This window comes from Suncus etruscus, chromosome 9 (assembly GCF_024139225.1).
Source record: "Suncus etruscus isolate mSunEtr1 chromosome 9, mSunEtr1.pri.cur, whole genome shotgun sequence".
In the NCBI taxonomy this organism is placed as follows: domain Eukaryota; kingdom Metazoa; phylum Chordata; class Mammalia; order Eulipotyphla; family Soricidae; genus Suncus; species Suncus etruscus.
Window position 1 is genome coordinate 25181408 of NC_064856.1, and position 27815 is coordinate 25209222.

Genomic DNA, 27815 nt, shown 5'->3' on the forward strand with positions numbered 1-27815 from the left:
GAGCCGCCGCCGCCGCCGCCGCCGCCCCAGCCTCCTTCTCCGCTCGCTGGCTCGCACCGCGGGGCCGCCATGGCCACCCCCAACAACCTGACCCCCACCAACTGCAGCTGGTGGCCCATCTCGGCGCTGGAGAGCGATGCCGCCAAGCCGGCCGAGGCCCCCGCCGCGCCCCAGGCCGCCAGCCCCGCCCATTGGCCCAAGGAGAGCCTCGTCCTGTACCACTGGACGCAGTCCTTCAGCTCGCAGAAGGTACTGGGGGGCCAGGGGTGCGGGAGACCCCGGAGGGTGGACTGGGGGAGGAGGGCCGGGTGTGACAGTCTCCATCTCAGGCCCCAGATACGTCCATTACCATCACCCCTCAATTCAACAGCCTCCCCCCACCGGCCTCTCTCCCGGGGCGCGCGGAGAGACAAAGGGGAGGCTAGGGGAGGGGATGCTGGGCCTGTCCGAGGGGCCGCTGCAGGGGAGGGAGGAGGCTCCGGCCTTCACCCCCACCACCCCCAAAGTCTCCCCCGGCCTCCCTCCGCGCCGATGCCCCAGACCTCCAGGGGCGTCTTCGGCCCTGCAGCCTCTGCCCCCCTGGCCAGGCTGGGGTTTGCAGGTTCCGGCCCTGCCCCTGACCCGGTTCTGAAGCTCAGAAGGAGGCAGTTTTCCGGCTCCTGAACCCGACACGGCTCTGCCCCGATCATTTTCGCTTTTAAAGGACCTGCACAAGGTTCCTAGGCGCCTCTCGGATCCAGGGGGACTGGAGGGGTGGGGTGGGGGCGGGGACACCTGGGAATCCTGCCTTATGCTGAGTTATGGGGGTTCCCGCTTCCTGAGGCTGCGGGCCCCGCATGTTGCCTCTAGGGGCGCCATCCACCCCGGGAGGCCGGCTGGTCTAGTGGCCACAGATTCAGCACCACGGCCAGGGTCTCCACCGTCTTGGCCCGATGGGAATCCATGGCAGGATCTTGGGACTCTTCTGCCTGCAAGGTTCTTTTGTTCCAGTCGCTTATTTTCCAAACAGATAGACAGATTTTTGCACAAAGGAGGAATGTCTTGGAATCCGAAGACTTGGGCTTGGTCCTGGCTCAGTTTCATTCTTGGAAAATGGGGTGATAGTACTAATGATGAACAAATCATTCCTTTTTGAATTCCAAGCCCTTTTCAGAGTTGCATAGGAGTGGTGGAAGGTGACATTAACGAGGGTACTAGCTTGGCACCCCTGAAGCTCCTGCTTATGTTAGAATTCCTGGCTATGGCATAGATACTGTGCCCCACCCCCCTTAATTTGCATCTGCATCCACTGGTCACTGTGTCCCTCCCAGGCCTCTGTTGTTGACCCTGTGAGGTGCAGCACATTGTGGCTCTGACTCTCCAGGGGGCTCACTATGGTAAAGTGAGATGTGCATACACACATTGTGGATGGCAGTGCCTGGCCCAGAGTCAGTTCTACTCAATTTAGAGTCCTGATCTACTAAAGTGCCACGCAAGGAGGATTCGGGCCAGCCAAGGTCACGACGGAGCCCTGCTGTACCTGCTATATCCGTGCACGCTGCCCCTTTCAAGCCAGGTTCCATGCAGATTACTGGGGGAGGTGTTGCAAATCAGCAGGCTGACTTCCTGATTCCAGAGTCTTCTCCCTCCCAGAACATGGGTAACTGGCCTCAATGGCTGGGACTGGACCAGGGACAGGGGAGTATTTCATGCATGCAAGGCCTAAGAGACCCCTTTGCCAATGGTGGGACCACTTGCTGCAGTTCCACTTGTAAGCAAGCTTGTTAGGACCTTACACTTCCCAGGGGACTCATGTTAGAGTTCTCAGAGATTTTAGAGAAAATGTTGACTGGCACAAAGAGCCAGAATCTGCATTCAGGTGGTCTGAGTTCCAGTCTACTCTGGATCTCTTCCTGGATATGTGACCGTGGACAAGTCACTTTACATGTCTGTGCCCCAGCATTCTTATCTAGAAAGGGAGACTTTTGCCTCATACCCTGCAGGATATCTGGGAGTTTGAGAGGATGTGAACATGACATTTGTGGTGCAGAGTAGGGATATAGCAAGCAGGTTTCCCTCCTTTTCTGACCCTATAGGACCTTGAAACCATGCAGGGAACTGTTTTCAATAGTGGAACATCTATATTTAAAGGCATGAGAACTAATCTACAGAAAATAGGCTGTTTGGGGGCCAGAGAGATAGTATAGTGGGTAGAACTTGCCTTGCATGTGGCTGACCTGGGTTTGATCCCTGGCATCCCATTTGGTTCCCAGAACCCTGCTCCTGAGTGCAGAGCCAGGAATAAACCCTGAGCACTACTGAATGTGGGCCAAACACACACACACACACACACACACACACACACACACACACACACACACACAGGAGAAGAAAGAAAAAAAGTGGAGGAGTGGAGGAAAAGAAGGCAGAGGAAGAGGAGGAGAAAAAGGTGAAAGAGGAGAATGAGGAAACAGATTGTTCAGTGGAGTCCCAGTGGCTTTCTCTCAGATAGCAGGGACTCTTCCAGAGCCAGAGGGATTGCAAGACAGTGAGGGGGTGAGGCAGTACTCAGACCCAAGGGCCAAACTGCCTGAGCCTCAACTCAGCTGCTGGGCAGGCGGTCAGCCTTCCATTGTCACACTTGTACATGGAGAACAATAGTTTCCAGAAGGGTTCCTTGGGAGAGTTTAGGCATGTATTCTGATCACACCCCAGAACAGCACCTGCAGGGAGAGCAGTGTTTGGTGGATTCCAGTGCTAGGGCAGATGGGAAGGGGCAGCCACGTGGCCATCGCTGACTCCACCACCATGCAGGTAGCTCCCCCTGGCGTGGCAGAGTGGGAGCGCACCTTGGAGGCTGTGGAGATGGAATGGCCTTTGGCAAGGCCTTGAAAACAATCCTAGAGTGAGTGATTGTTCACGTGCTACCATAGGCAATCATTTGGGGACAAGACATTCAGAGGGTGATCTAAATGCATGGGGGAGATTCTAGGGTGCTTCTAAGCTTGTCAATCTCACTATACTTTTCCCTTGGGGTTGAGAGTTTGATGTTGAGAAGGACGAAAGGGTGGAACAGAAATAGCACAGGGATGAACATGCTTGCCTTGCACGGGGCCATCTCCGGTTCCAACCTTGACCCTGTCTATGGTCCCCTGAGTTCCACGAGGGTGATCCCTGAGCACAGAGCCAGAAGTCAGCCCTGAACACAGCTTAGTGTGGTGCAAGCCTCACCTCCTAACAAGAGGCATAAAGGACAAGGAGTCAAAACGTCAGTGTCTGAGTGTTGTGTGATTTCACATCGTTTCTCACCCTCGCTGGCCCTTGGTTTCTTGTGTAGAAAAATGAAAACTGTAGGATTTATTCTGCCCCCTTATTTCCCTGGTGAACAGAACTGCTCCACCTCTGTGTGTTCTGAGCTTGGAATGTTCTAGCTTTTCACTCGTTAACTTTAAAAACCAAGATTGAAGGACTGGAGAAATAGTACAGCAGGTAGTGTGCTTCCCTTGCATGCAGCTAAACCACTTTGACTCCCAACATCCCATATGGTTCCCTGAGTCACACCAGGAGTAATCCCTGAGTGCAGAGCTAGGAGCAAGCCCTGAGCACTGCCAAATGTAGCCCGAAAACAAATAAACAAAAAGATAGTTCCTTATGACTGCAACTTGGGACAAGTTACTTACACTGTCTATGCAGGCCTCTTTTTTTGCAAAATGAGTAAAGAACCCATCCCTATCTCTGAGGGTTTGGTGAGATCAAGGTCTCAAAGCAGTCTAGGGAGAGTGACCTATTACTACTATGCCCTTTGCACCAGATGAGTCTCAGGGCCAGCTTTGTATCCCACAGTAAGTCTGCTTTTATATCTCTTACCCAGACCCTCAAACTATCCTCTTATTTTTGTTGTTCTAGCAAGGAAAAACTCAATGTTCCAACTTTGGGGATGTTATTTGGAACCAGTTCAGACACTGAAGACAGTGCAAGGCTCCAAGAGACACCTACATGCCAGATGTCCTCACCCTCTTCCCCTGGCCTGAGAATTCAGGCTCCTGGACATTGCCCACTTACCTGCCCTTTTTCCATTGTCTCTCACTTGCAGGAGGTCAACAGGTGAACTCTGCACTTCTCAGCACCCCTCCACTCTGACCCTGCAAGGGCTCCCCAGGAAGCTGATGGTGGGAAGCCAGAGCTTTACTGGTCTCAGGCCCCACTGCATGGTGGGAAATCTGGTCAGGAACCAGATCTGGTATATAAGATCAAATCTTGGACTTTTCCCCCAAGCTTTTAACGGACTACACCCAAACCTAGAGGGTGATTTGCTTAGGAGAGAACCCAATCAGATTGAAGCAGCACGATCAGATCAACTGGGTGTAAAGCCACCCCCATTATATAATCCCGTGTGTGGCTCAGGATTAACCCATTATGTAACATGATGGCGAGGCAAGGCTAACAGTGAAGTCGTGATGAGTGTCTTCACACACCAGTGAAGTGATGAAAATAACGGAGTGCTAGTGGTGACAGTATTACAGGCACTGCTAGCACCACCATGCTGTGTCGCCTACACTCCCGACAGAAGGAAAAGCTCCATGGCAGTCTGAGATTGTTGAAAAGAAGCATCTTGTTCCTAGCCCTGGTCAAGGGTTCCCTGGTCCTGTGCATGGTCCCTTTGACCCCTGCCCCTGTAGAGTTCTCATTCCCAGGCTCCAGAGCCTCTGGGCCCTTTAGTTTCTGCTGTCTGCAGCACTCCCCTCCAGGCCTGTCTGGACCCCATCTGTACCTTTGCCCAGGGGTCCCCTCCTCAGAGAGACCTGTTTCACATCGCCACCCCACTTCCTGGCCCTCTGGCCTCCTTGCTTTCAGAGAATTTTCTTTGTTCCCATCAATTCACCTGACAGATCAGGATATTTTGACTGATACTCTGCCCTCTGTCTTTGATGGCATGTCCATGTGTTCCAGGTAGGTTTGCACTCCCAGCACTTAGAACTGCACCTGGCCCTAGGGGTCAGTACCCAGAAATGGGGGTGGCTAAATTAAAACAATTTTATTTATTTAACTATTCATTGTGATGTGTGGTCACCCAGCAGGACTAGTCCTGGCAAGTGCTCAGAGATCACTCTGAGATCACTGCTTAGTGCTCACTCCTGGCAGTGCTTAGGGTCATCACACAGTGTCTGAAAATGGAACCTAGGCTTCCTACATGCAGTCTAGTGCAGCATACCATCTCTTGGTCCTAAATAATGACATTTTCGAAGGACATATTTGGCTGGGGAAGGAACTCAATGGTACATATGAGGTGGTATGAATGAGGTCCTAGGTTTAATATGCCACAACAGGAAAAATTTATAAACTTATAAGCCACAATGTGTTATCTAATTAAAAACTACCTTTTCATGCCAGAGAGGTCAGAGGTCAGGGGTCCAGGCTCTTCAAAAGCACAGCCGATCCAGGACCTAAGGTGGCTGGTTCAAATCCCAGCATCCCATATTGGTCCCCATGCCTGCCAGGGGCTATTTCTGAGCAGATAACCAGGATTAACTCCTGGACACTGCAGGGTGTGGCCCCAAAACCAAAAGGAAAAGAAAAAGATGTTTGCCTTGCTTGTGGCTGACCCCAGTTCGATCTCCACATGGTCCCCCAAACATCCCTGAACTCAGAGCCAAAAATAAGCCTTAAGCACAGCCTGGTGAGTGCCTCCTCCAACACCACCTTCCAAAACACTAAAAGTTATTTAAGATGTGGCCAGAGTGATGGTGCAAGTGGTAGGGCATCTGCCTTGCATCACTGACTAACCTAAGACAGACCATGATTTGATCCCCCAGCATCCTATATGGCCCCCAAGCCAGGAGCGATATTTGAGAGCATAGCCAATAGTAACTCCTGAGCATCACCGGGTGTGGACCAAAAACCAAAAAAAAAAAAAAAAAAAAAAAAGTTTTTTAAGATAAAGAAAGGTTTAAGGGGCCAGAGTGATAGCACAGCAGTAGGGAATTTGCCTTGTACGCAGCCAATCCAAGACAGACCCGGGTTCAATTTCCAGCATCCCAGATAGTCCCCGAGCCTGCTAGGAGCCATTTCTGAGCAGAGTCAGGAGTAACCTCTGAGTGCTGCTGGGTTCAGAAACTCAGAATATTTTTCTTCCTTCCTTCCAGAAACTCAGAATATTTTTCTTCCTTCCTTCCTTCCTTCCTTCCTTCCTTCCTTCCTTCCTTCCTTCCTTCCTTCCTTCCTTCCTTCCTTCCTTCCTTCCTTCCTTCCTTCCTTCCTTCCTTCCTTCCTTCCTTCCTTCCTTCCTTCCTTCCTTCCTTCCTTCCGCCATACCCAGCAGCACTCAGGGGTTACTCCTGGCTCTACGCTCAGAAATCGTTCCTGGCAGGCTCAGGGGACCATGTGGGATACCAGGATTCAAACCACGGTCCTTCTGCATGCAAGGCAAATGCCTTACCTCCATGCTATCTCTCCAGGTCCCAAAATATTTCTTTTTTTGTTTATTTGTTTGTTTTTGGGTCACACCTGGCAGTGCTCAGGGGTTACTCCTGGCAAACACTCTACCTCCATGCTATCTCTCTGGCCCTTCAGAATCTTTTTCTAAGTCACACAGAAACTGATTGGCTAGATGGTTTGACAGAGAAGTCCATCCTGGCCTTCACAACTGTCCCCATGAACCATGGCCTGGGTGAGGCAGTACAGTGTGTAAACATGATAGCCAGGATGCATCTCAGTCCCCCACAGGAGAGATGGCTTGTCCAGGAGTGGCTACTATCTCCTCACACCATGTGGTGACCACCCTGGGCTCATCTAGCCTCTGGGGAGGAGTAGGGTATTTGCATTGCACACTGTCGACCCAGGATAGGCCTGGGTTCAATCTCTGGCATCCCATATGGTGCCTTCAGCTCCCTCAGAAGTGATCTAGCCTCTGGGGAGCAGAGACGTAGATTGCCTTGGCCCCAGTAAGCCCCTTCCCCAGCCCTGCCTCCTCCCCTGCTTCCCTCCCCTGCAGGCTGGCACATGGCTGGAGCCTGCAGCTCTGCTGAAGGAGGATGTCTCCTTGGGCTACAGCCAGCATGACCCAGAGACAGATTCTGTCTCTAAAGAGAGTTGCATCCTCAGGAGGCAGCCCCACCTGGCACTTTCTCTAGCGCTTGGGGATACAGAGCCAGGAAATGACCCCTGGGAGCAGATGCCCTGCCAGGTTGCAAGATCAAATGCCCTCTTCTGCCAAGGGCAAAGGCCTGGTTTGGTTTCTCTCCGCTCTTTCCAAGTGTTCAGCTAGGCAGGGCAGTCTGGTGGCAGAGGCTAGAGGATAGCAGGTCAGGAAGAACATGAGGCAGAGGGGCTCCTTTCCACGATGCCTCTGGAGCTCAGTAGACATGCGGGCACATTCCCCTGGATGCAAATGTGAGTGAACGCTCATACTTAGGCACTCTTTCCTGATACCCACACCCTGCACATACACACACAGTGGTTTATTCACACAGATCCTCTCATGCTGAAACACACACCCACATCCTGCAATGCACGCACCAGGCCTTGTAGACACTATCCCTGGGGCTCACCTCTTCATAGCTGCTCTAGTCCCTGGCAAGCAGAACTCATGTTTTTTTTTCCACTGTAAGGATCTCCTGAGCATACATGGTACTCTGGTTGGTCATTATCTGAATGTGGTGTCCACTCACCTTCCACAGGCTGGGGAATGCTCTTAGACCATGCAACTTTGTCGTGGCCCCCTGGTTCCTCTTGAAATGCCTACTTGTGGCAAATGGAGCAGGCAGTTTTGTGACAAAGAGTTGGAGGTTTAGAGGTTCAGGATCAGGCCAGAGAGTCACATCTCTTTCTTCAAAGCCCCCCTCCCCAAAGAGAAGGATATTTATATGAGGGGTACAGGCAGGGAATGGGATATTCTAAGACAATAGTTGTCAACCCTTCACACCTGTACACTGGTGAAAAGAGGAAACTTTTAGTGGTATTTCAAAGACCACTAAAGCAGAACTTAAAAAGTATTGGGGTTGGAGCAATAGCACTGTGGTAGGGCATTTGCCTTGCATGCGGCCAACTCAGGATAGACCCAGGTTCTATGTCCAGCATCTCATATAAGTCTCCTGAGTCTTCCAGGAGTGATTTCTGAACACAGAGCCAGGAATAATCCCTGAGCACCACAGAATGTGGCCCAAAAACAAAACCAAAAAAAAAAAAAGTATTATGGGGGGGGGGGGGTAGAGCGATAGCACAGTGGTAGGCTGTTTGCCTTGCACACGGCTGACCCAGTACAAACCTTGATTCAATCCCCAGGGTCCCCTATGGTTCCCCAAGCCAGGAGCAACATTTGAGAGCATAGCCAGGAGTAATCCCAGAGCATCACTTGGTGTGGCCCAAAACAAACAAACAAAAGTATTACAGGGGCAGGAGATATAGCACAATGCTGTAAGGCACTTACCTTGTATGAGGCTGACCCCAGTTTGATCCTGATTCTTCGAGCAGTGACAGAAGTGATTCCAGAGGGCAGAGTCAGGAATAAACCCTGGGTATAGCCAGGTGTGGCTTTAAAACAAAATAAAGCCAATTATGATAAAAAAAAATACTTATATATAGGGGCTCGAGCGATAGCACAGCAGTATAGTAATTGCATTGCACACTGTCAACCCAGGATGGGCCTGGGTTCAATCTCTGGCATCCCATATGGTCCCTTCAGCTCCCTCAGAAGTGATCCCTGGGGCCAGAACAAATAGCACAGAGGCAGGGCATTTGCCTTCCATGTGGCCAACCCAGCACAGACCTGGTGATTCCAGGCATCCCATATGGTCCCCCCAGACTGCCAGGAGCAATTTCTGAGTGCAGAGCCACGAGTAACCCCTGAGCACTGCCAAGTGTGCCCCCCCCCCAAATAAAACTTATATAGTAATGTTGATCGAAGTACTGCTACCTGAGCCAGGCATACCATATGTTGAGCAGCCATAACTCTTGGAAATTCCTGTGGACTACTCCAGGACATCCACCAAGGGTTCAGAGGGGCTAGGTAACAGGTGTATGGGAGTGTCTAACTTAGTGGTTAGAGAATTGTTTTTCACAAATTAGCCTCCTGAGAATTGGGGGGACTTATCCACATCATCCATCTCCCCTTATATGAGCCTCCATGGACTGGAGCACATTCTTCATTTCACAGAAACTAAAGATCAAAGAATTTTCCCGTGGTCTCGTAGCAACTACATAATAGATCCGGGCTTCAAGTCCAGGTTTGTCTTCCTCAAAAGCCTGGTTCAAGCCAAGAAGCTGAGATATGCAGCTTCTTGATGCTGTAAACACCTTTCACAAGACCTGTATGTCTTATCTTCACCAAAACTGCTTGTGAGGATCCCATCAGACAAGTGAAGAGATGCCAAGTTGCTAGCAAGTAAATGTGAGGGTTGAACCAACTTTGTGGTACCTGAGTCCTGCAGACAGGAAGTAGGTCTGTAAGTGGAAGGCAATGATAGGTCTTGGACTTTCTCAGGGATAGCTTCGCCCACCCAGGGCCCTCCCTGCCATCCTCGGGCAAGTCCAGCCTACTGAGTCTCAGTCCATAAGCAGGGCATATTGGATGGTCATTAATTGCTCCCAGGTCAGAAATGTTGGGCTGGGCCATAGTCTCTGTTAGCTTCCTCCTGCTCACTTGATTGACTGAGACCCTTAGCAACTTCAGGAAAGGCATCCTGGGAAAAGTTGCCAGACAGACAGATCTAGGCTGGAGGTTGGGAACCACTTTGACTAACGTGCAGTGCAATTTTGGGCAACTGACTTGCCCTCTTTGGGCTTTTGTTTTGTTATGAAGGCAAACAGGGCTAGTTCGCCACCTGTAGGTTCCTGTGAGTAACAACAACCAACTAAATGGAAGGTTTAGGGACCAAAAAGAATGCAACTGATATTGGCTAGTTATTTTTCTTTTTATCACCCAAATGACTTAAAAATTCGGCTTTGATTGCTCTGTTCCTGGAGGCCAGATTGAGTGTCCAGTTGTGACCGTGAATGGCATGAAATGAGCCGCCCTCAGCCACAGGCAACGCTGGGTCCTGTTAATAAGTATGTTTTGTAAGCAAGGGACCAGACCCAGAAACGTTCCGGATTCTTCCCAGACCTGGGAATATCTCACTATGCTCACCACCCTGTAGCCTCCAGCAGGGGCCATATGAGGCAACCCTTCCCTGTCCCAGACCCGTGGTCCCACATGCTCCCCACTCTGCCCCTGCTCAGGTGCGTCTGGTGATCGCAGAGAAGGGACTGGTGTGTGAGGAGAGGGACGTGAGCCTCCCGCAGAGTGAGCACAAGGAGCCGTGGTTTATGCGGCTCAACTTGGGGGAGGAAGTGCCTGTCATCATCCACCGCGACAACATCATTAGCGACTATGACCAGATCATAGACTACGTGGAGCGCACATTCACAGGAGGTAAGGCTGGAATCCCGGGAAGACCCGCCCCCCACAGCACTGTGGATGAAACCCAGGTGCACTCCCAAACCAGGCCACATATGGCTAGGGGACCCAGAGCCTTACCCAGATACCCCCCAGAAATATTTTTCGGGAACTTTCAGAAGATGCATTGACCAGACACCTCATAGTTTCATGGCCAGTCTTGTTTCACTAACTGTGCCTCTGACTTCTATTTGCTCCCCTTTCCCAACACACAGAGATTCGAAGGGCCATTGGGGTCACTCCAGCCTTTGCCCTGACAGCCAGGGACAGCCTCTTTTCCCTCAGATGCAGAGATGCATCTGCCAAACAACCTTCAGAGATACCCTGTAGCTTTACCAAATCTTATCTGGTGAAATGGAGGACAGATGCATCAGAAAAGGATTTGAAGACACTGAGATTGTAAAAGGGACATTAAGGACATTAGCAATAAACTGGACTCCAGAAAGTTCTATGTAGAATTTTTTGTTTATTTTTGTTTTTTTGTTTTGGGGCCACAACCAGAGACACTCAGGTTACTCCTGGCTCTATGCTCAGAAGTTACTCCTGGCAGGCTCAGGGAATCACATGGGATCAAACCCAGGTTTGCCAAGTACAAGGCAGACACCCTACCTGCTGTGTTATCACAACGGCCACTCTGTCTAAGACTTTATTAGAATACTCCTCTCCCACCTTTTTCTATTTTGGAAGATTAAGACAAGAAGGCCCAAACTCACCTTAAATTAATAGGTAATGTAAGAGAGAAAAAGGAAGGAAGGAAGGAAGGAAGGAAGGAAGGAAGGAAGGAAGGAAGGAAGGAAGGAAGAAGGGAGGGAAGGTAGGAAGGAAGGAAAAGAGGGAGGAATGAAAGGAAGGAGAGAGAGAAGAAGGGAGGAAAATAGGGAAAAAGGAGGAAAGAAGAGAATGAGGGAGAGAGGAAGGGAGGAAAGAGGGAGGAAGGAGGGAAGGCAGGAAGTGAGGCAGGGTAGAAAGAGAAGGCGAGGGAGGGAGGGAGTAAGGAAGAAAGGAGAAAGGTTGGGAGAGAGGGAACAAGGAAGAAAGTGAGGCAGGGCAGAAGGAAGGAAGTGAGGCAGGGTTAAAGAAAGGAAGGAAGGTGGGACTGGAACAGTGGTGCAAGTTGTAGGGCATTTGCCTTGCACACGCTGACCTAGGACAGACCGCAGTTCAATCCCCCCATATGGTTCCCCAAGCCAGGAGCGATTTCTGAGTGAATAGCCAGGAGTAAACCCTGAGAGTCACCGGGTGTGGCCCAAAAACCAATAAAAAAAGAAGGAAGGAAGGAGAGAAAGGAAAGAAAGAAAGAAAGAAAGAAAGAAAGAAAGAAAGAAAGAAAGAAAGAAAGAAAGAAAGAAAGAAAGAAAGAAAGAAAGAAAGAAAGAAAGAAAGAAAGAAAGAAAGAAAGAGGGCCTGGAGAGATAGCACAGCGGTGTTTGCCTTGCAAGCAGCCAATCCAGGACCAAAGGTAGTTGGTTCGAATCCCGGTGTCCCATATGGTCCCCCATGCCTGCCAGGAGCTCTTTCTGAGCAGACAGCCAGGAGTAACCCCTGAGCACCGCCAGGTGTGGCCCAAAAACCAAGAAAGAAAGAAAGAAAGAAAGAAAGAAAGAAAGAAAGAAAGAAAGAAAGAAAGAAAGAAAGAAAGAAAGAAAGAAAGAGAGAGAGAGAGAGAGAGAGAGAGAGAGAGAGAGAGAAAGAAAGAAAGAAAGAAAGAAAGAAAGAAAGAAAGAAAGAAAGAAAGAAAGAAAGAAAGAAAGAAAGAAAGAAAGAAAGAGGGCCCGGAGAGATAGCACAGCGGTGTTTGCCTTGCAAGCAGACAATCCAGGACCAAAGGTAGTTGGTTCGAATCCCGGTGTCCCATATGGTCCCCCATGCCTGCCAGGAGCTCTTTCTGAGCAGACAGCCAGGAGTAACCCCTGAGCACCGCCAGGTGTGGCCCAAAAACCAAAAAAGAAAGAAAGAAAGAAAGAAAGAAAGAAAGGAAGGAAGGAAGGAAGGAAGGAAGGAAGGAAGGAAGGAAGGAAGGAAGGAAGGAAGGAAGGAAGGAAGGAAGGAGGGAGAGAATAAGGTAGAAAAGTAGGGAGGGAGGGAATAAGGAAGGGAGAGATGGAGGGAGGGAGATTTATAAGGCAAGGAAGGAAGAAAGAGAGGAAGGAAGGAAAGAAGGAAGGAAGGAAGGAAGGAAGGAAGGAAGGAAGGAAGGAAGGAAGGAAGGAAGGAAGGAAGGAAGGAAATTAGTTTATAAGGTATAGGCCTTCTTTCCCCGGACTTCTTCGGTCACAGGCATAGTCAGGGGTCCTGAGAACCCATTTAGCATGAATAGGACACACACTCCTTGTAATTCCCCATAGACATGGCCCCAGAAACCCCTATATATGTTCTAGACCCAGGAACCCCACAAAGTTGAGCAGACCCAGGCACTCCAAACCCGCTGCCCCATCCCATTTGACTGTAAACTCGAGCCCAGCTCAAAACAAAAACTGAAGTAGTAGCTATAAGCCACTCTAAAGCCAGAGTAGTGGCTCCATAGCAATGCACGTGAGACCTGAATTTGATCCCCAATTCCACAAAAAAAATTCTTTAATTTTTTTTTTTTGGCCACACCTGGTGACACTTAGGGTAACATTACTCCTGGCTATGCACTCAGAAGTCACTCCTGGCTTGAGAGACCATATGGGACACCAGGGATCAACTGAGGTCTGTCCTGGATCAGCCTACCGCTATGCTAAAACTCCGGCCCCTAAAATTATTTTTTATTAGCAAGAAAATAAAAGAATAATGCAAGTAAATTTATTTTTAGCACGAAAGAATATAAATTTGGTGTCAACAGTGAAGCATGCACATGCAAGAACCCATGTTCGATCCCTGGCCCCACCCCTCAACAAAACCAAGAAGTCTTCAGTTTCAGACATTCAGGTCTTGGGGCCAGAGCGATAGCACAGTGGTAAGACGTTTGCCTTACCCACGGCTAACCCGGGATGGACCCGGGTTTAATTCCCGGCATCCCATATGGTCCCCTAATCCTGCCAGGAGCGATTTCTGAATGCAGAACCAGGAGTAATCCCTGAGTGCCACCAAAAGTGGCCCCAAATCAAACAAAACAAAACCCAGACATTCAGGTCTCTGTTTCTCTTAAAAGGGAGCCTGAACTTGATCTCCAGCCCAGGGATGGAGTTCCAGGATGTGGGGGGCAGTGCCAGAGTACTGCCTCTCTAAGGGGTGGGTGGGGCGGGTGCTGGGCAGGCAGGTCCTGCACCCCAGCCCCACCCCTCTGTGCCCCGCAGAACACGTGGTGTCCCTGATGCCTGAGGCGGGTAGCCCACAGCATGCCCGGGTGCTGCAGTATCGGGAGCTGCTCGACGCGCTGCCCATGGATGCCTACACACACGGCTGTATCCTGCACCCTGAGCTCACCACTGATTCCATGATCCCCAAGTATGCCACGGCCGAGATCCGCAGTGAGTGCAGGGGCTGCCCAGCATCCCCGAGTCTCCCGTGCCTGCTCGCTCATTGCCTCCTTCTCCACTGGAGCCTGTCTTCTGGGATGCCTGTCCTTCCTTCCTTCATTCCTTCCTTCTTTCCTCCCTCCCTCCCTTTCTTTCTTCTTTCTTTCTTTCCTTCCTTCCTACCTTCTTTCCTTCCCCCTCCTTTCCTTTCTTCTTTCCTTCTTACTTTCTTTCCTTCCTTCCTACCTTCTTTCTTTCCTTCTTTCCTTCCTCCCTCTCTTCCTTCTTTCCTCCCTCCTTCCTACCTTCTTTCCTTTCTTTATTTCCTTCCTTCTTTCTTTCCTTCTTACCTTCCTTCTTTCCTTCCTTCCTTCTCTCCTTCCTTCTTACTTTCCTTCCTTATTTCCTTCCCTGTCTTCTCTTTCCTTCCCCATTCTCCCTTCCCTTGCCTATCCTCCATGGGATGCTGGGAGAAGAATGAGGATTCTGAGCTGATAACCGATGGTTAGGTATCATCTGCTTCCACCTTTCAGGAATCAGCCTGTGATTTGAAGTAGATTGTAGAACCCCATCTCTATCTCTTTTTATGTGTTCATTACTTACATAGGGATTTTGTGGCTACACCTGGTGGTGATCAGGGACTACTCTCAGCACTATGTTCAGGAAATCATGTGGTGCTTCGCATGCAAGTGTGAAGCATCTACTCAGCACATTAAGTTATGGTGCTGGTACCTGTCTCCTTCCCAGAGAGCCCTTAAACTTGACTCATAGAACAGTTTCTGCCTCTCCAGCTCACCACTCTAGGTGGGTGGGAAGAGAAGTAGGCCTTTAATCACAGTGTGGGATGCAATCCACTTGAACAACCTTTCAGGAGGCCAGTCTGACAAGTCATGTCTAGGCCATGCCTCAGAGGTGATTCTGGGATGTGACCTGGGGACAGGTTCAGAGGATGTTCAGAGTCATGGAGGAGGTGAACATGCATGTGGTAGTGAGTAGCCCTACTGGCCTGTGCTGGGAACAGAGCTCATTTCTGAAGTTCTCACGCAGAGGCAAAGTGTATGGCTGTTACATAAATCATAAGCTCTGGAGTGTGGGTTTGCCACGTAAGAGGTTCAGGTTTGATATCCCCACCCCAAGCACAAGATCCCTGAGCATTGCTGGTTATAACCCCCAAACAAAGCAATAAGCAAAACAATAATAATAAACAAATGTCATGTTTTCTAAGATAGGAGAAAAATGAGGGGCAAAAATCTGACATCTAGTCTAGTTTCACTGATCTATTTAAAGGGTACTAAATGGATTCTCAAGTGCTCCGTGAGGCAGGGATAGGGAGCCATCAGCAGAGCTCACTATGGGGGGCAGGATTAAGGACCCACAGATTGAGGGGAGATTTATTTTTCACTGTATATCATTCTTTGCTTGAAATTTTAAACATGTGTTTAGGTAAAAATTATCTAAGGGTGAGCCTTTTAGGTTTAGGAGTAGGAAAGGGTCTGGCATGCATGGGAGAACTAAAGGAGACATCCTGGAGAACCTGTGTGAGTCTGAAGGGTGAATCTGGCATAATCAGTTGCATGAGTGCTCTTCATTGGCATCCGAGGGAGCAAAGATGGTGGCAGACTAAGGGGATACACTCTCCTTTCTATCAGAAGCCACTTGAAGGTGCACTAATAGCTAGTGAACGGGGTCTTTCTCCTCAGAGAGATAGAAGGGATCTTAGGGCTCCAGCCCAGTCCAGGAGAAAGAGCAGCATCTCCAGGTAATCTGTATACAGTGATCCAAATTAGTACCACCCCTTTCCACACCTGGCCTGGCCTCCCCCATGCTCAAGGGTACCTCATGGGGGCCCACAGATGAGGAGCAGAGAGAAGATACAACCTTGACTTTTAGGGATATCAGACTTTCATGACACTTCACCTAACTTCTTGCCTGCAAGAGCTGAGCATGTGTTTACTAAGGGAAATTCTCAGACCAGGAAGTAGGGCAGTGAAGGAAGTGTCAGAGGGCAGAAATTCAATGAGTATATAGCAAGTTCTCTCTAACTCGCTCATTCAATCATAATATCCTCCTGAGCTCATCGTGAACTACACCAAGCCTGAAGGTATACCAAGATGAATATGGCCCACCCACTGGGTGGAGAATTATCCAGACAGTGACACATCTTTGAGTATCAAGATCTCCTTGACGTTGGCCATCAGTGCAGGTTGAGCACTGCACACTCTTCATGTAGACATCAGAATGAATGGAGTTGAAGCTGTTCTAGCTATGATTGGCTGTTGCATTACCTATTAATTATAAAGGCTTAGTGTTGTGATGAGGTCTCTCTCTGCTCACCCAGGTGCCTAAAGCCCCTTTGGCCAGTGGGTCTGTAGGTTGCAGGATAATGGCGAAGAAATGATCCACAGGCAGTCAGATGATGAAGTTTCAGGAGCTATCCATCTTTATTACAAGGCCTTAATAGCCATGTTCATATTTCTCACATGGCCTCTAAGCTAAATATTAATTAGCAGCCTCCATCAGCTTCCCTGCAAGCACCCTTCCTGTGTCCGATCTCTCTCTCTCACTCTAGGTAACCCCTTAATTACCAACCACAGACCCCTCCCAGCTGTGGGTGGGTCTCACCATCCAGGTGAGATTAGCATATGGTATTGAGGGAGGAGTAACAATTAGCCTGTTTGAACACTAGCAGAAATCTGTACAGTGGACACAGAGGACAAGGGTATCTAGTGCCACACCAGAAGGAGGTGTGGAGGTGGCGACCTTGAGCTTTGTCTGGAAGGGCCTAGTAGGTATAACCAGAGAAGGTTATTCCTAGAGAAAGAAGGATAAATGTATGCAAAGATCTGAAGGTTTGGGATGCTCTGGCACATTCAGAGAGCATGAGGATTTGAAGAGGAAGATATGTTCCCATCTGGGATGCTTAGTGAAAGATGGGGGAGAAGACATAGATCCTGCTGGATCCAAAAATTCCAGAGTAATCCTGCCCTTTCCCCTTGATGTCTCCATTTCCTCATGTGAAACCTCAGTTGACAGTTGGACTTCTATCTGGGGTAAGATCCTGACACTGCTCTCCTATGGAGACCCATTCTCCAGATGCTGACTTGAATTTCATTCTTAACCTCATCTCCATCACTGGTCTTTTGGGCCTCATGAAAAGCCCAGTAGTGGTATAGGAGTTAAAGCACTTGTCTTGTGTGCTGCCAAGCCTAGTTTGATTCCTGGCATTATATGTAGTCCCTGAGCAACACTGGAGGTCAGTCCTGAGCACAAAGATAGAAGTAGTCCCTGAGCACTGCTAGAGGTAACCTAAATATCTTCTCCCCTTCACCCCAAACCAGTTGTGCCAAGAATAATAGGTCATGGAGACTACATCTTCAGGGAAGTTGCCTCACCAAAGTAGAAATTTCGAGACACTAAAAGTATCTGGTTATAGTTTATTTTGGGAGAAGAGGGTTTTGTTTCTTGTTTGTTTTTATTTGATGACTACACTCAGCAGTGCTCAGGGCTTACTCCTGGCCCTTCACTCAGGGGTTACTCTTAGTGAGGCATGGGACCGTGTGCTATCCTATTGTTCATTCCTCTCTGGTTATAGTTTTTATGGTTTTGTTTTTCATCAAACAGCCTTTTCCATGTGGGATACTTGTTTTCTTACTACAGGAAAGGGTGGGCAAGACATTCATTGAAGTATGGGGCATGCCCTGGATCAGGGTCATACCCATAGTCAGCAAACATCACCTTGAGTACTATCTCCTCACAGGGTGAGTTTCTAGTTACTTCAGACAGGTTGCTTTTGGGTGGTGCAGCCCCTCCAACTCCTGCCCACTGTCTTTCTCTGGGCAGCCCTGAGATACTGGGCAATCTCACTCCTTCACCCATGTTTGCAGCACCACCAACTTGGGGTATAGCAAATATGACTTCCCAGACTGACATTGGAGTGTCTCCTTTCCTAGAGGTTCTAGGGTGGTGATGGAAGAGCCCTGGGTCTCCACATGACCAGACCATGGATGTTTTTTCTACAGGACACTTAGCCAATGCCACTACAGACCTCATGAAGCTGGACCACGAGGAGGAGCCCCAATTCTCGGAACCCTATCTCTCCAAACAGAAAAAGCTCATGGTGAGGACTGAGAGGGCAGCCTGGAGAAGCTGCTGTGAGGGAAGAAGAGGCCTGGAGTCAGCTCACAGTGGGGAAACTGTAGGTTCGTCCTCCAGGCTGCCTCCTTCTTCCCTGCTGGCTTCTGGGCTGGAGCCTCAGTATTACATTGTCTTAGAGGATGGGGTAAGTGAAGTGCTGAAGGGGTTCTCGTTCTCGAAAGACAAGTTGGTGAGCAATGATAAGAAAAAGAAAAAGCCACGTTTATCTGGCCCTAGAGAGAAATTTGGAGCATACGGGCACAACAAAGCCAATCAAATTGAGATGGGACAGCCTTTAATACCCCTGTATTAAAGGGACAATTACAAGCCAGATCACTTTGTAGGAGGTATGAAAGGGTGTGGTTGAGACATTGCCTCTCAAGTATTTCTTTTGTTTACTTGTTTGGTGACTGCACCAGCCACTGTTCAGAGTTTACTCCTGGCTCTGCACTTGGGGATCATTCCTGGTGGGACTCAGAGGACCATATGTGGTACTAAACCCAGTCTAGCTGCATGCAAGGCAGGACCCCTTTCCATCATACTATTGCTCTGGCTTCTCCCGATATTTCTGGGCAGCTCTTCATTGGCTAGGAGCAATATTCGTGGAGAAGAGACCTCTAAGATCTCCAACCAGCCAACTCTAGCATCCTTAAGAACAGATCAGCCGGGCCTGGAGAGATTAGCACAGCGGTGTTTGCCTTGCAAGCAGCCGATCCAGGACCTAAGGTGGTTGGTTCGAGCCCCAGTGTCCCATATGGTCCCCCGTGCCTGCCAGGAGCTATTTCTGAGCAGACAGCCAGGAGTAACCCCTGAGCACTGCTGGGTGTGGCCCCAAAACCAAAAACAAAAACAAAAAAAAAGAACAGATCAGCCCTAGGAACTTGAGCAGAAAACCACACTCCTGGGACTGTGTGAGCATTGTGTTCAGGCAAGGGGGTATTTCTTTGCACTTAGATGCTGTATGGGGCTGGAGTGATAGCATGGAGATAAGGGCATTTGCCTTGAATGTATGTGGTTTGAATTCCGGTATCCCATATAGTCCCCTGATCCTGCCAGGAGTGATTTCTGATCATAGAGCCAGGAGTAACCCTTGAGCACTGCTAGGTGTGACCCCCCCCCAAAAAAAAGATGCTGTTGAGAGGGGATCCAGTCATTGTGTTTCTAGCTCTGTGGAGGCCAACTCAACTCTTCTGTCCCTAGGCCAAGATCCTGGAGCACGATGACGTGAACTACCTGAAGAAGATTCTCGGGGAACTGGCCATGGTGCTGGACCAGATTGAGGCCGAGCTGGAGAAGAGAAAGCTGGAGAATGAGGGTGGGTACCAGCTCTGGGGAAGGTGGGCGCTGAGATCCATCAAGTCCACACTGGCCATGCCAGTCTTAACCTCTCTTATCTCTACCCTCCAAAGACCAGAGCAAACCTCTCCAGGGTTAGGGTCAGGGCCTCTGGATGAGACACACCAAGTTTTCATTCCTAGATGGCATTAATAAACTGAGTGCCCCCGGGAGAGAAGAGACATTTCCTTCTCTGGGCCTTAGTTTCATGCATGTAAAATGGGGAAATAATAGTACTTTTTTGGAAAGTTCTTGAGACATTGCATGAAATGGTACATGCAGTGCCTCCACAAGCCCTTACTCCATAATTAGTGCTTAATAAAGGATGGGGAGGATGACAGGGTGGTGGTTATGCTCTGTGCATGTCACAACTCTTCTCTGTACCCAGGCAGCTGTAGTTACTACAGCCAGGTTCATCTGCTTTGCCCTTGGCTCTCTGTTCCCAAGTGGCTCTCTTCTAGGTCCTGAGCATGCCAGCTTCATAGCAGCCTCCACACCTCCATCCCTGCAGCCTTTTAGCACATGCTCCATGTTATTTTGGATTTTGTTTGTTTTGGGCCACTTCTGGCATGCCAAGGGTTGCTCCTGACTCTTCACTCAGGAATTACTTCTAACCAGGCTCAGGGGATATATGGGATGGTGGGAATTGAACCTGGGTCAGCCATGTGCAAGGCAAGTGCCTCCCTGCAATACTATATCTCTAGCTTTTCCATGCTATTTGGATTCCCATTTTCTTATGCACCACCCTCACCACCTCCTTCTTCAAACTGTATTCTGGATCTTCCCATCTTGCTGTGTTTGAGGTGGCTTGTTTACCTTGTCTTCTCAACCATGCAAATTTATGCAACCTCTGTGATATACTCTGTTATAGTCATAGCTTCATACACACATGCATGCATGCGTGCATGTGCATATACACTTCATGTAACTGAGCATTGTGTTCTAAAAGATTTCAAGCCAGAAAGACTTACTTTAGAGTTCTAGCTTTGCTAGAACTTGGGCAAGCTGCCTTCTTTACTTTATGGGGGTCAGGGGTGTGCACACTGGCAGTACTAAGAGACGCTTCTGGATCAGTGCCCAGGAATAACTTCCAGCAATATACAAGGAGCCAATGTGGTGCCAGGTAACAAATCTGGGCCACCTACATGTAAAACATATGCTTTAGACCCCCAAGCTATCTCTCCATTCTTTTTATTCCTATTAGAATCTCAGTTAGTCGGGGCTGGAGAGATAGCATGGAGGTAAAGCGTTTGCCTTTCATGCAAGAGGTCATCGGTTCGAATCCCAGCGTCCCATATGGTCCCCTGTGCCTGCCAGGAGCAATTTCTGAGCATGGAGCCAGGAGTAACCCCTGAGCACTGCCGGGTGTGACCCAAAAACCACAAAAAAAAAAAAAAAAAAAAAAAGAATCTCAGTTAGTTTCCTCATATTTAAAATGTGGTGATATAACAGGAAACTTTAACCCCATATTGTTGAATTCTAATAAAAGTTAAAAGTACTCAGGATAGGGGCCAGAATGATAGCATAGCAGGTAGGGCATTTGCTTTGCATGCAGCCAACCCAAGTTCAATCCCTGGTATCCCATATAGTCCCCAGAATCTGCCAGGAGTGATTTCTGAGTGCAGAGCCAGGAGAAACCCCTGAGCATCACTGAGTATGGCCCAAAAAAACAAACAAAAAAAGGCACTCAGGACAGTACTTGGAAAAATTCAGTGTGTCTAATAATTAATGGCATGTACATCTCAGATAGGAAGATAGGGCCAGAACGATTGTACAGTGGGTAAAATGCTTGCTTTGCATGCAGCCAATCTGGGTTCAATTCTTGGCATCTGATATGGACTCCCAAGCCTCATCAGGGGTCATCTATGAGAGCCAGGAGTAAGCCCTCAGTACTGCCAGAGTGGCTCAAAAACAAACAAACAAAAAAAACAAACAAGAACCAAAACAACAGAAAGATAGGAAGAGGAAAGATCAGAGGACTAATGACTTGTTTGAAGACATGCAGCTCTTTTTCATTTTTGGGGGGTATCACAACCAGCAATACTCAGGACTTACTCCTGAATTTGCACTCAGTCCTCACTCCTAGAAGTGCTCAGGAGACCATATAGAAGGCTGAGGATTGAATCTGAGTGAACTATGTGCAAGGCAAGTGCCTACCTGCTATATCTCACCAGCCCCAGAAGACACCCACCTCTTGTGAGCACACTGAGGACAGGAACATGTGTCTTCTTCATGGGCTAAGTTTTCATCCCCACATCTCACAGCCAAAGCCTCAAGTATAAAGCACTCAGGCACAAAAGGTTTCCAGCAGGAGCCTGTGACATTGGGAAACCAGCTTCCTCCAGCCCATTTCAGAAAGCAGACTCGGGGTCTGGCTCAGGGAACAAAGAACACACAGGTCAGGGAGAAGCATGTTTGCCTCTATCAGAAGCTACTCAAGGAGGGTCAGGACTCCAAAGGCAAGTGCTCAGGGTCTCACTTTGCCATTCTCCCACTAGAGAGAATTTAATTAAATTCCTCAGAGAAGATGGAATTTTTTTTTTAATTTGGAGTTTTGCATACCACTTCCAGCAGTGCTCAGGGGCTATTCCTGGCTCTATACTCATAAGACCTTCTGTGGGGCTACAATTAAAACCAGGGTCGGGCCTGGAGAGATAGCACAGCGGCGTTTGCCTTGCAAGCAGCCAATCCAGGACCAAAGGTGGTTGGTTCAAATCCTGGTGTCCCATATGGTCCCCCGTGCCTGCCAGGAGCTATTTCTGAGTAGACAGCCAGGAGTGACCCCTGAGCACTGCCAGGTGTGGCCCAAAAACCAAAAAAAAAAAAAAAAAGAACAGGGTCACAGCTGCATGCAAGGCAAGCCTCACCCCCTCCACTATCTCTCTGGCTCAGGAGGTAGCATTTAAAATGAGGCCCAAAGGACCAGCAGGAGCCATCCTAAGAGGAGGTGTCCTGGGTTGAGATTCCCTGAGGATCAGGGACAGGGGGATAGTGTGCAAATAGGTCTTGACTCTTGTGTGATGCTCTTAGTCTTGGCTCCTGTGTGATGGATGAGAAGGACTTTGGAGTGCTGGTAAAAAAGAGGTGAGATCATGGAATCTATTTAGAATTTAGACTGTAGCCTCTATTTATAGTTAGAATTTAGCCTAAATTTAGAACTTAAGACTACCTAAAGCCCTGCAATGGCAAGTCCCTGGAAGGTTTTGAGATGATTGATTGAATGCTTCAGAGAAGAAGAACCTGTCTTAGCGTGACTGTGTTTGGGCACTTTGGCTTGGGCTCAGCTGGTCTGAATCATCCCATGCCATGGGGAAAGCCACTGCAGCCAGCTGGCAGTCAATAGCCTCACTGTCCAATGTCAGTGGTCACCAGAGTCAATGGACCAAGCCAGGGATCCCCTGTCATCCTGAAGACACTAGCTCTCTGTAGCCTCACTCAGATTTCCTTCTAGAGGACCACTGAACACCTCTTTCTTTCTCTTCACCCTCAAGCCCTTTAACCCCACCACTCACTATCATCTTTTCCTCAACAGAAAACTGAAGCATAAGAAGTCTCCACAGCCCTGACCCCCACCCGCCAGCATCAGTGCCCACAAACCCCGGATTTGACCAAGTCTAAGATGCTTATTCATTAAATCACTTCTGGAGTTTTTCTCACCATTGGTCCTTCCACTGATCACCCATCTCTCTCCTATATTTGCTCGCAACTTAGATTTGTTGAAATCCGGAAGCACTCCCTGGAACTCCCAAGAAAGGAATACCCTTGACCAACTAACCCCTTCACTAGTGTATAAAGACATTCACTCATGTCCACTCAGAGCTCATTCTCTCCTCTCTTCCAGAACATTTTTATCAACAGGCTTCTTTCCACCTCCCAATTTGAAAAACCTCTTCTGGCCTGTCTGTCTCCCATGGCCATTGTTTCCACTTCTAACAGAACCAAGGAAGAGCCAGCTTGACTTGCTGCTCTCAATTTTTTTTTCTTTTCTTCCTCACTTGAACTCCCTCCCAAGCTTTCTTTTTTGGTATCTACTCTAATAGCTATGTACAAGGTCACTAGCCCCCAGGTACAACCTTCAATTCTCAGTGCTCTGTAAGAGGTGTCTCCCAGCATTTGGACACAGCTGAATCTTCCCCTCTCAAGAAATAATATTTCCTTCTCTGGTTTCTGAGACCCCCAGATCCTCCTGATTCATCTCCTATCACACCCCAGTCTCCTTCTCACCCTCCTTTGTAATTTTATTTTTGTTTGTTTCCAGGCCAGGCCATACCCAGTGGTGTTCAGGGATTACTCCTGAGTCTGTGCTCAGAAATTACTCCTAGACTATCTGCCTGATCTCCTTTGTTGCTTTCTACTTTAGTTCCCTTATCTTTTTTTCAGCTACATCTGGCTGTGCTCAGGGCTTACTCCTGGTTCTGTACGGGAACCAAATGTGCTGGAGATCAAACCCAAGTTGCAACATACAAAGCAAGTGCCTTATTCACTCTACTATCACTTTAGCCCTGAGGTTCTTTGTCTAAAGCTAGATGCCAAGCCCTTGGTCCTTTTCTCTGGACTGTCATTTCTTCATACTTAGAACATTCTATCAGATAAACATTTATGGAGCAAATAATTCAATTAATGGACAACAAGATACAACGAAAGGTGGATATGAATTTTGATGGTGGAAAACAGACTTGTTGAACATAAAAGTTGAAAGGCAGGGAGCTGGAGCAATAGCACAGTGGATAAAGCATTTGCCTTGCATGAGGCCAAACCAGGTTCAATCATCGGCATGCCATATGATTCCCCTGAGCCTGCCAGGAGCAATTTCTCAGTGCAGAGCCAGGAGTAACCCCTGAGTGCTGCCTGGTGTGACCCAAACCCCGCCCCCCCCCAAAAAAAAAGTTGAAAGGCACAGAGATCCATCTTCCCAGCAAAGCAGGGTGAGGATGGGATCGCTCTGGGTGTGGGGACAGCAGCTATAAAGGCCCAGAGACTGAAATGGGTACAACTTCTGGTACAGGCAGGCAGTTCTTGAGAAGCCAAGACCCTGGAGAAAAGCTAACAATTGACATGGCTAGAAGGCAAGCCAATGAGTGTGGGCATTGACACCTAGTCAGTCCATTACAGCCCAGGGTCTTTTGAGTAAAGAGGTGATTTAGAAAAAGAGAGCTCCAGAAATTCAAGTTTAGATAACTAGGAGAAATGTGTTTCGCAAATAGTTGAACTTTGTAAATGTAAATAAGTGAGGCCAGAGCAGAAGTACAGTGGATAGGGCATTTGCCTTACATGCAGCTGACCAGGTTCAATCCCTTGCATCCCATGTGGTCCCCCCAAGCTCGCCAGGGAGTAATTCTTGAGCGAAAAGCTAGGAGTAAATCTGAATGTGGCCAGTGTGCCCGCACAAAAGGATGCATGTATACAAGCCCTCTTGTCCCCAAGTATCAGAATCAGCAGCCACATGAGGAACTGAAAGTGTGAAGGAGGGCTCAGAGACTGCACTACATTTCCTTAAAAAGTTTTTATGGGCCCGGAGAGATAGCACAGCGGCGTTTGCCTTGTAAGCAGCCGTTCCAGGACCAAAGGTGGTTGGTTCGAATCCCGGTGTCCCATATGGTCCCCCGTGCCTGCCAGGAGCTATTTCTGAGCAGACAGCCAAGAGTAACCCCTGAGCAACGCCGGGTGTGGCCCAAAAACAAAAACAAAAAACAAACAAAAAAAAGTTTTTATTTGATGAAAAATAATCACATCCAGGACTGGAGGATAATACAGCAAGATGGATACTTGCTTTGCACACAGATGAACCAGGTTTGAGCCCTTGGACCACATGTGGTCCCTTAGCTCTGCCAGGAATGATCCCTGAGCAATGTAGAGTGCGTTTCCTGCCCCCCAAAAATATTCACAAATAGGAGCTGGAGAGATAATTCAGCAGTAGGGCTTTTGCCTTGCATGTGCCCGACCTGGGACAGACCTGCGTTTGATTCCGGCACCCAATATAGTCCCCCGAGCTTGGCAGGAGTGAGTTCTGAGTGCAGAGTCAGTAATAACCCGAGTGCTGCCAGGTATGGCCCCAAAACCAAATATATATATATAATTTCTGATTATATATATTCACAAATGAGAAAACAGAAAAGAGGGGGCATAAAGAAAACAGCAGAATAGAATAAAAGAAAGTCCCATAATTCTTTTGGCAGAACATCTTAACTTATCTGCAGAAAAATAGCTTTTTTTTTTTTGCCTTGCAAGGATAAAACCCTGAGCCTCACACATTTGAGGTATGTGCTTTGCCAGTGAACCCCAACCCCAGTCCCCAAACAGTATCTAAAATAGCTGAGTGATATTTCATTCTTAAATCCTCTTAGCCTAGAATCTTTATTAGATATAATTCTATTTCTATCCTAATCATAGTTGAGTTTTCTTCTTGGTTTTGGAAATGTGTGTTTGAGATTGTTCTATTTATTAGCACCAGTAGTGTTCTGGACCACACCCAGTTTGATGTTTGGGAGTTCTAGCCAGTGAGTCTCAGAAAACCATGCAGTACCAGGGATCAAACCTGAACTTCCTGCATGCAAGGAAAGTTCTCTGGCTCAATATCTCTCATAGGTTTAAATGTATATGCATACATATATGTGCATATATGGGTATGCGTTTATATGTGTACATAATTAGATTAGCATATTTGTGTATATGTATATCTTTTTGGGGGCCATACCAGTGAGGCACAGGTGCTACTTGTAGCTCAGTGCTTGCAGATTTGTTCCTAGAGATACATGAAGTCCAGTCCTTTGAGTGATGTCTTGGCCCACATGTTTCTACTTTTTATTGTTTTGGTTTTGGGCTTACACCCGGTGGCACTCAGCGGTTACTCCTGGCTCTGTGCTCAGATATCGCCCCTGCAGGCTCAGGGAACCATATGGGTAGCTGGGGATCAAACTTGGGTCTGTCCCAGGTCAGCAGCATGCAAGGCAAACATCCTACTGCTATGCTACCACTCTGATCCCTAAATATACTTTCTTTTGCTTAAAAGTAAAATAAACATGCACATTTACACTTAAGAAGACAGTTGAGGGCCAGAGAGATAGCATGGAGGTCGGGCATTTGCCTTGCATGCAGGACAGTGGTTTAAATCCGGGCATCCCATATGGTTCCCCAAGTCTGCCAGGAGCAATTTCTGAGTGTAGAGCCGTAGAGCCAAGAATAACCCCGGAGCACTGCTGGGTGTGACCCAAAAACAAAACAAAATAAAATAACAAAAACGGGGGGGGGGGAGGCAGTTGAGGAGCCAGACCGACAGCACAAGAAATAGGGCATTTGCCTTGCATGCAGTTGATTCGGGTTGACCCCCAGCATCTTTTATGGTCCCCAAACTCTGCCAAAAGTAATTTCTGAGTGCAAAGCCAGGAGTAACCCCTACCCCCACAAAAATAAGGCAATTGATTTTAAAAATATTTGTAGGTGGGTCAGAGCAATAGCACAGTGGTAGGGCATTTGCCTTGCAGGCGGCTGACCCAGGACGGACCTGGGTTTGATACCCAGCGTCCCATATGGTTTCCCAAGGCAGAAGCCATTTCTGAGCACATAGCCAGGAATAACCCATGAACATTACCAGGTGTGTCAAAAAATATTTGTAGGGCTAGAGAGAATATTCAAAGGACTGGAGCACATGATTTTTATGCACAAGGCCCAAGTTTGAGTCTCAATACTGCAGGTTTCCTGAGCAAACACTAAGCAAACACTAAGTCAGGGGTAGCAGTGTCTGCTATAAACTCCAAAAACAAACAAAAGATGAGAATAAAAAAAAAAAATCTGTAGCCAGGGCCATAGAGATAGTCTAGCAGGTAGGATGCTTATCTTGCATACAGCCAACCCAGGTTCAATTCCTGGCATTCCATACCATCCCCCAAACACCACCAGGTGTAATTCCTGAGCACAGAGCCAGAAGTAACCCCTGAACACTGCCATGTGTGGTCCCCCCTCAAAAAAAATCTGTAGCCACAGAAAGGACAGGCATCACCCAGGAGTGAATGACGGGAGGGGGGGGGAGGAAAGCACAGTGGGGCATTCTGGGGGAGACAGGGAGGAGTGAGGTGGGAGGGAAATGGGCAGGCTGACCCGCTGCCCTCTGCTCTTCATCCTCCCCAGGGCAGAAGTGCGAGCTGTGGCTGTGTGGCTGTGCCTTCACGCTGGCCGATGTGCTCCTGGGGGCCACGCTGCACCGCCTCAAGTTCCTGGGACTATCCAAGAAATACTGGGAAGACGGCAGCCGGCCCAACCTGCAGTCCTTCTTCGAGCGGGTCCAGAAGCGCTTCGCCTTCCGGAAAGTGCTGGGGGACATCCACACCACACTGCTGTCCGCTGTCATCCCCAACGCCTTCCGGCTGGTCAAGCGGAAACCGCCCTCCTTCCTGGGAGCGTCCTTCCTCATGGGCTCCCTGGGCGGGATGGGCTACTTTGCCTACTGGTACCTCAAGAAAAAATACATCTAGAGGCGGCCCTGGGGGCCAATGGCTGAC

The 27815-nt window shown here is 48.6% G+C and overlaps 1 protein-coding gene across 1 annotated transcript; it reads left to right on the top strand.

The window, feature by feature from the left end:
* GDAP1L1 (ganglioside induced differentiation associated protein 1 like 1) lies at positions 1-27815 on the top strand. Its single transcript, XM_049779307.1, has 6 exons — positions 1-249; positions 10195-10387; positions 13690-13863; positions 17871-17968; positions 19186-19300; positions 27445-27815. The coding sequence occupies exons 1-6, from the start codon at positions 70-72 to the stop codon at positions 27786-27788; spliced, it is 1104 nt and encodes a 367-aa protein (XP_049635264.1). The 5' UTR covers positions 1-69; the 3' UTR covers positions 27789-27815.

What these genes read in the sequence shown, in the direction of transcription:
- GDAP1L1 (XM_049779307.1), top strand. Translation starts at nt 70, where the DNA reads ATGGCCACCCCCAACAACCTGACCCCCACCAACTGCAGCTGGTGGCCC. An exon ending in CCAAACAGAAAAAGCTCATG is followed by an intron (nt 17,969 to 19,185) that starts GTGAGGACTGAG and finishes TTCTGTCCCTAG; the next exon opens with GCCAAGATCCTGGAGCACGA. An exon ending in GAGAAAGCTGGAGAATGAGG is followed by an intron (nt 19,301 to 27,444) that starts GTGGGTACCAGC and finishes CATCCTCCCCAG; the next exon opens with GGCAGAAGTGCGAGCTGTGG.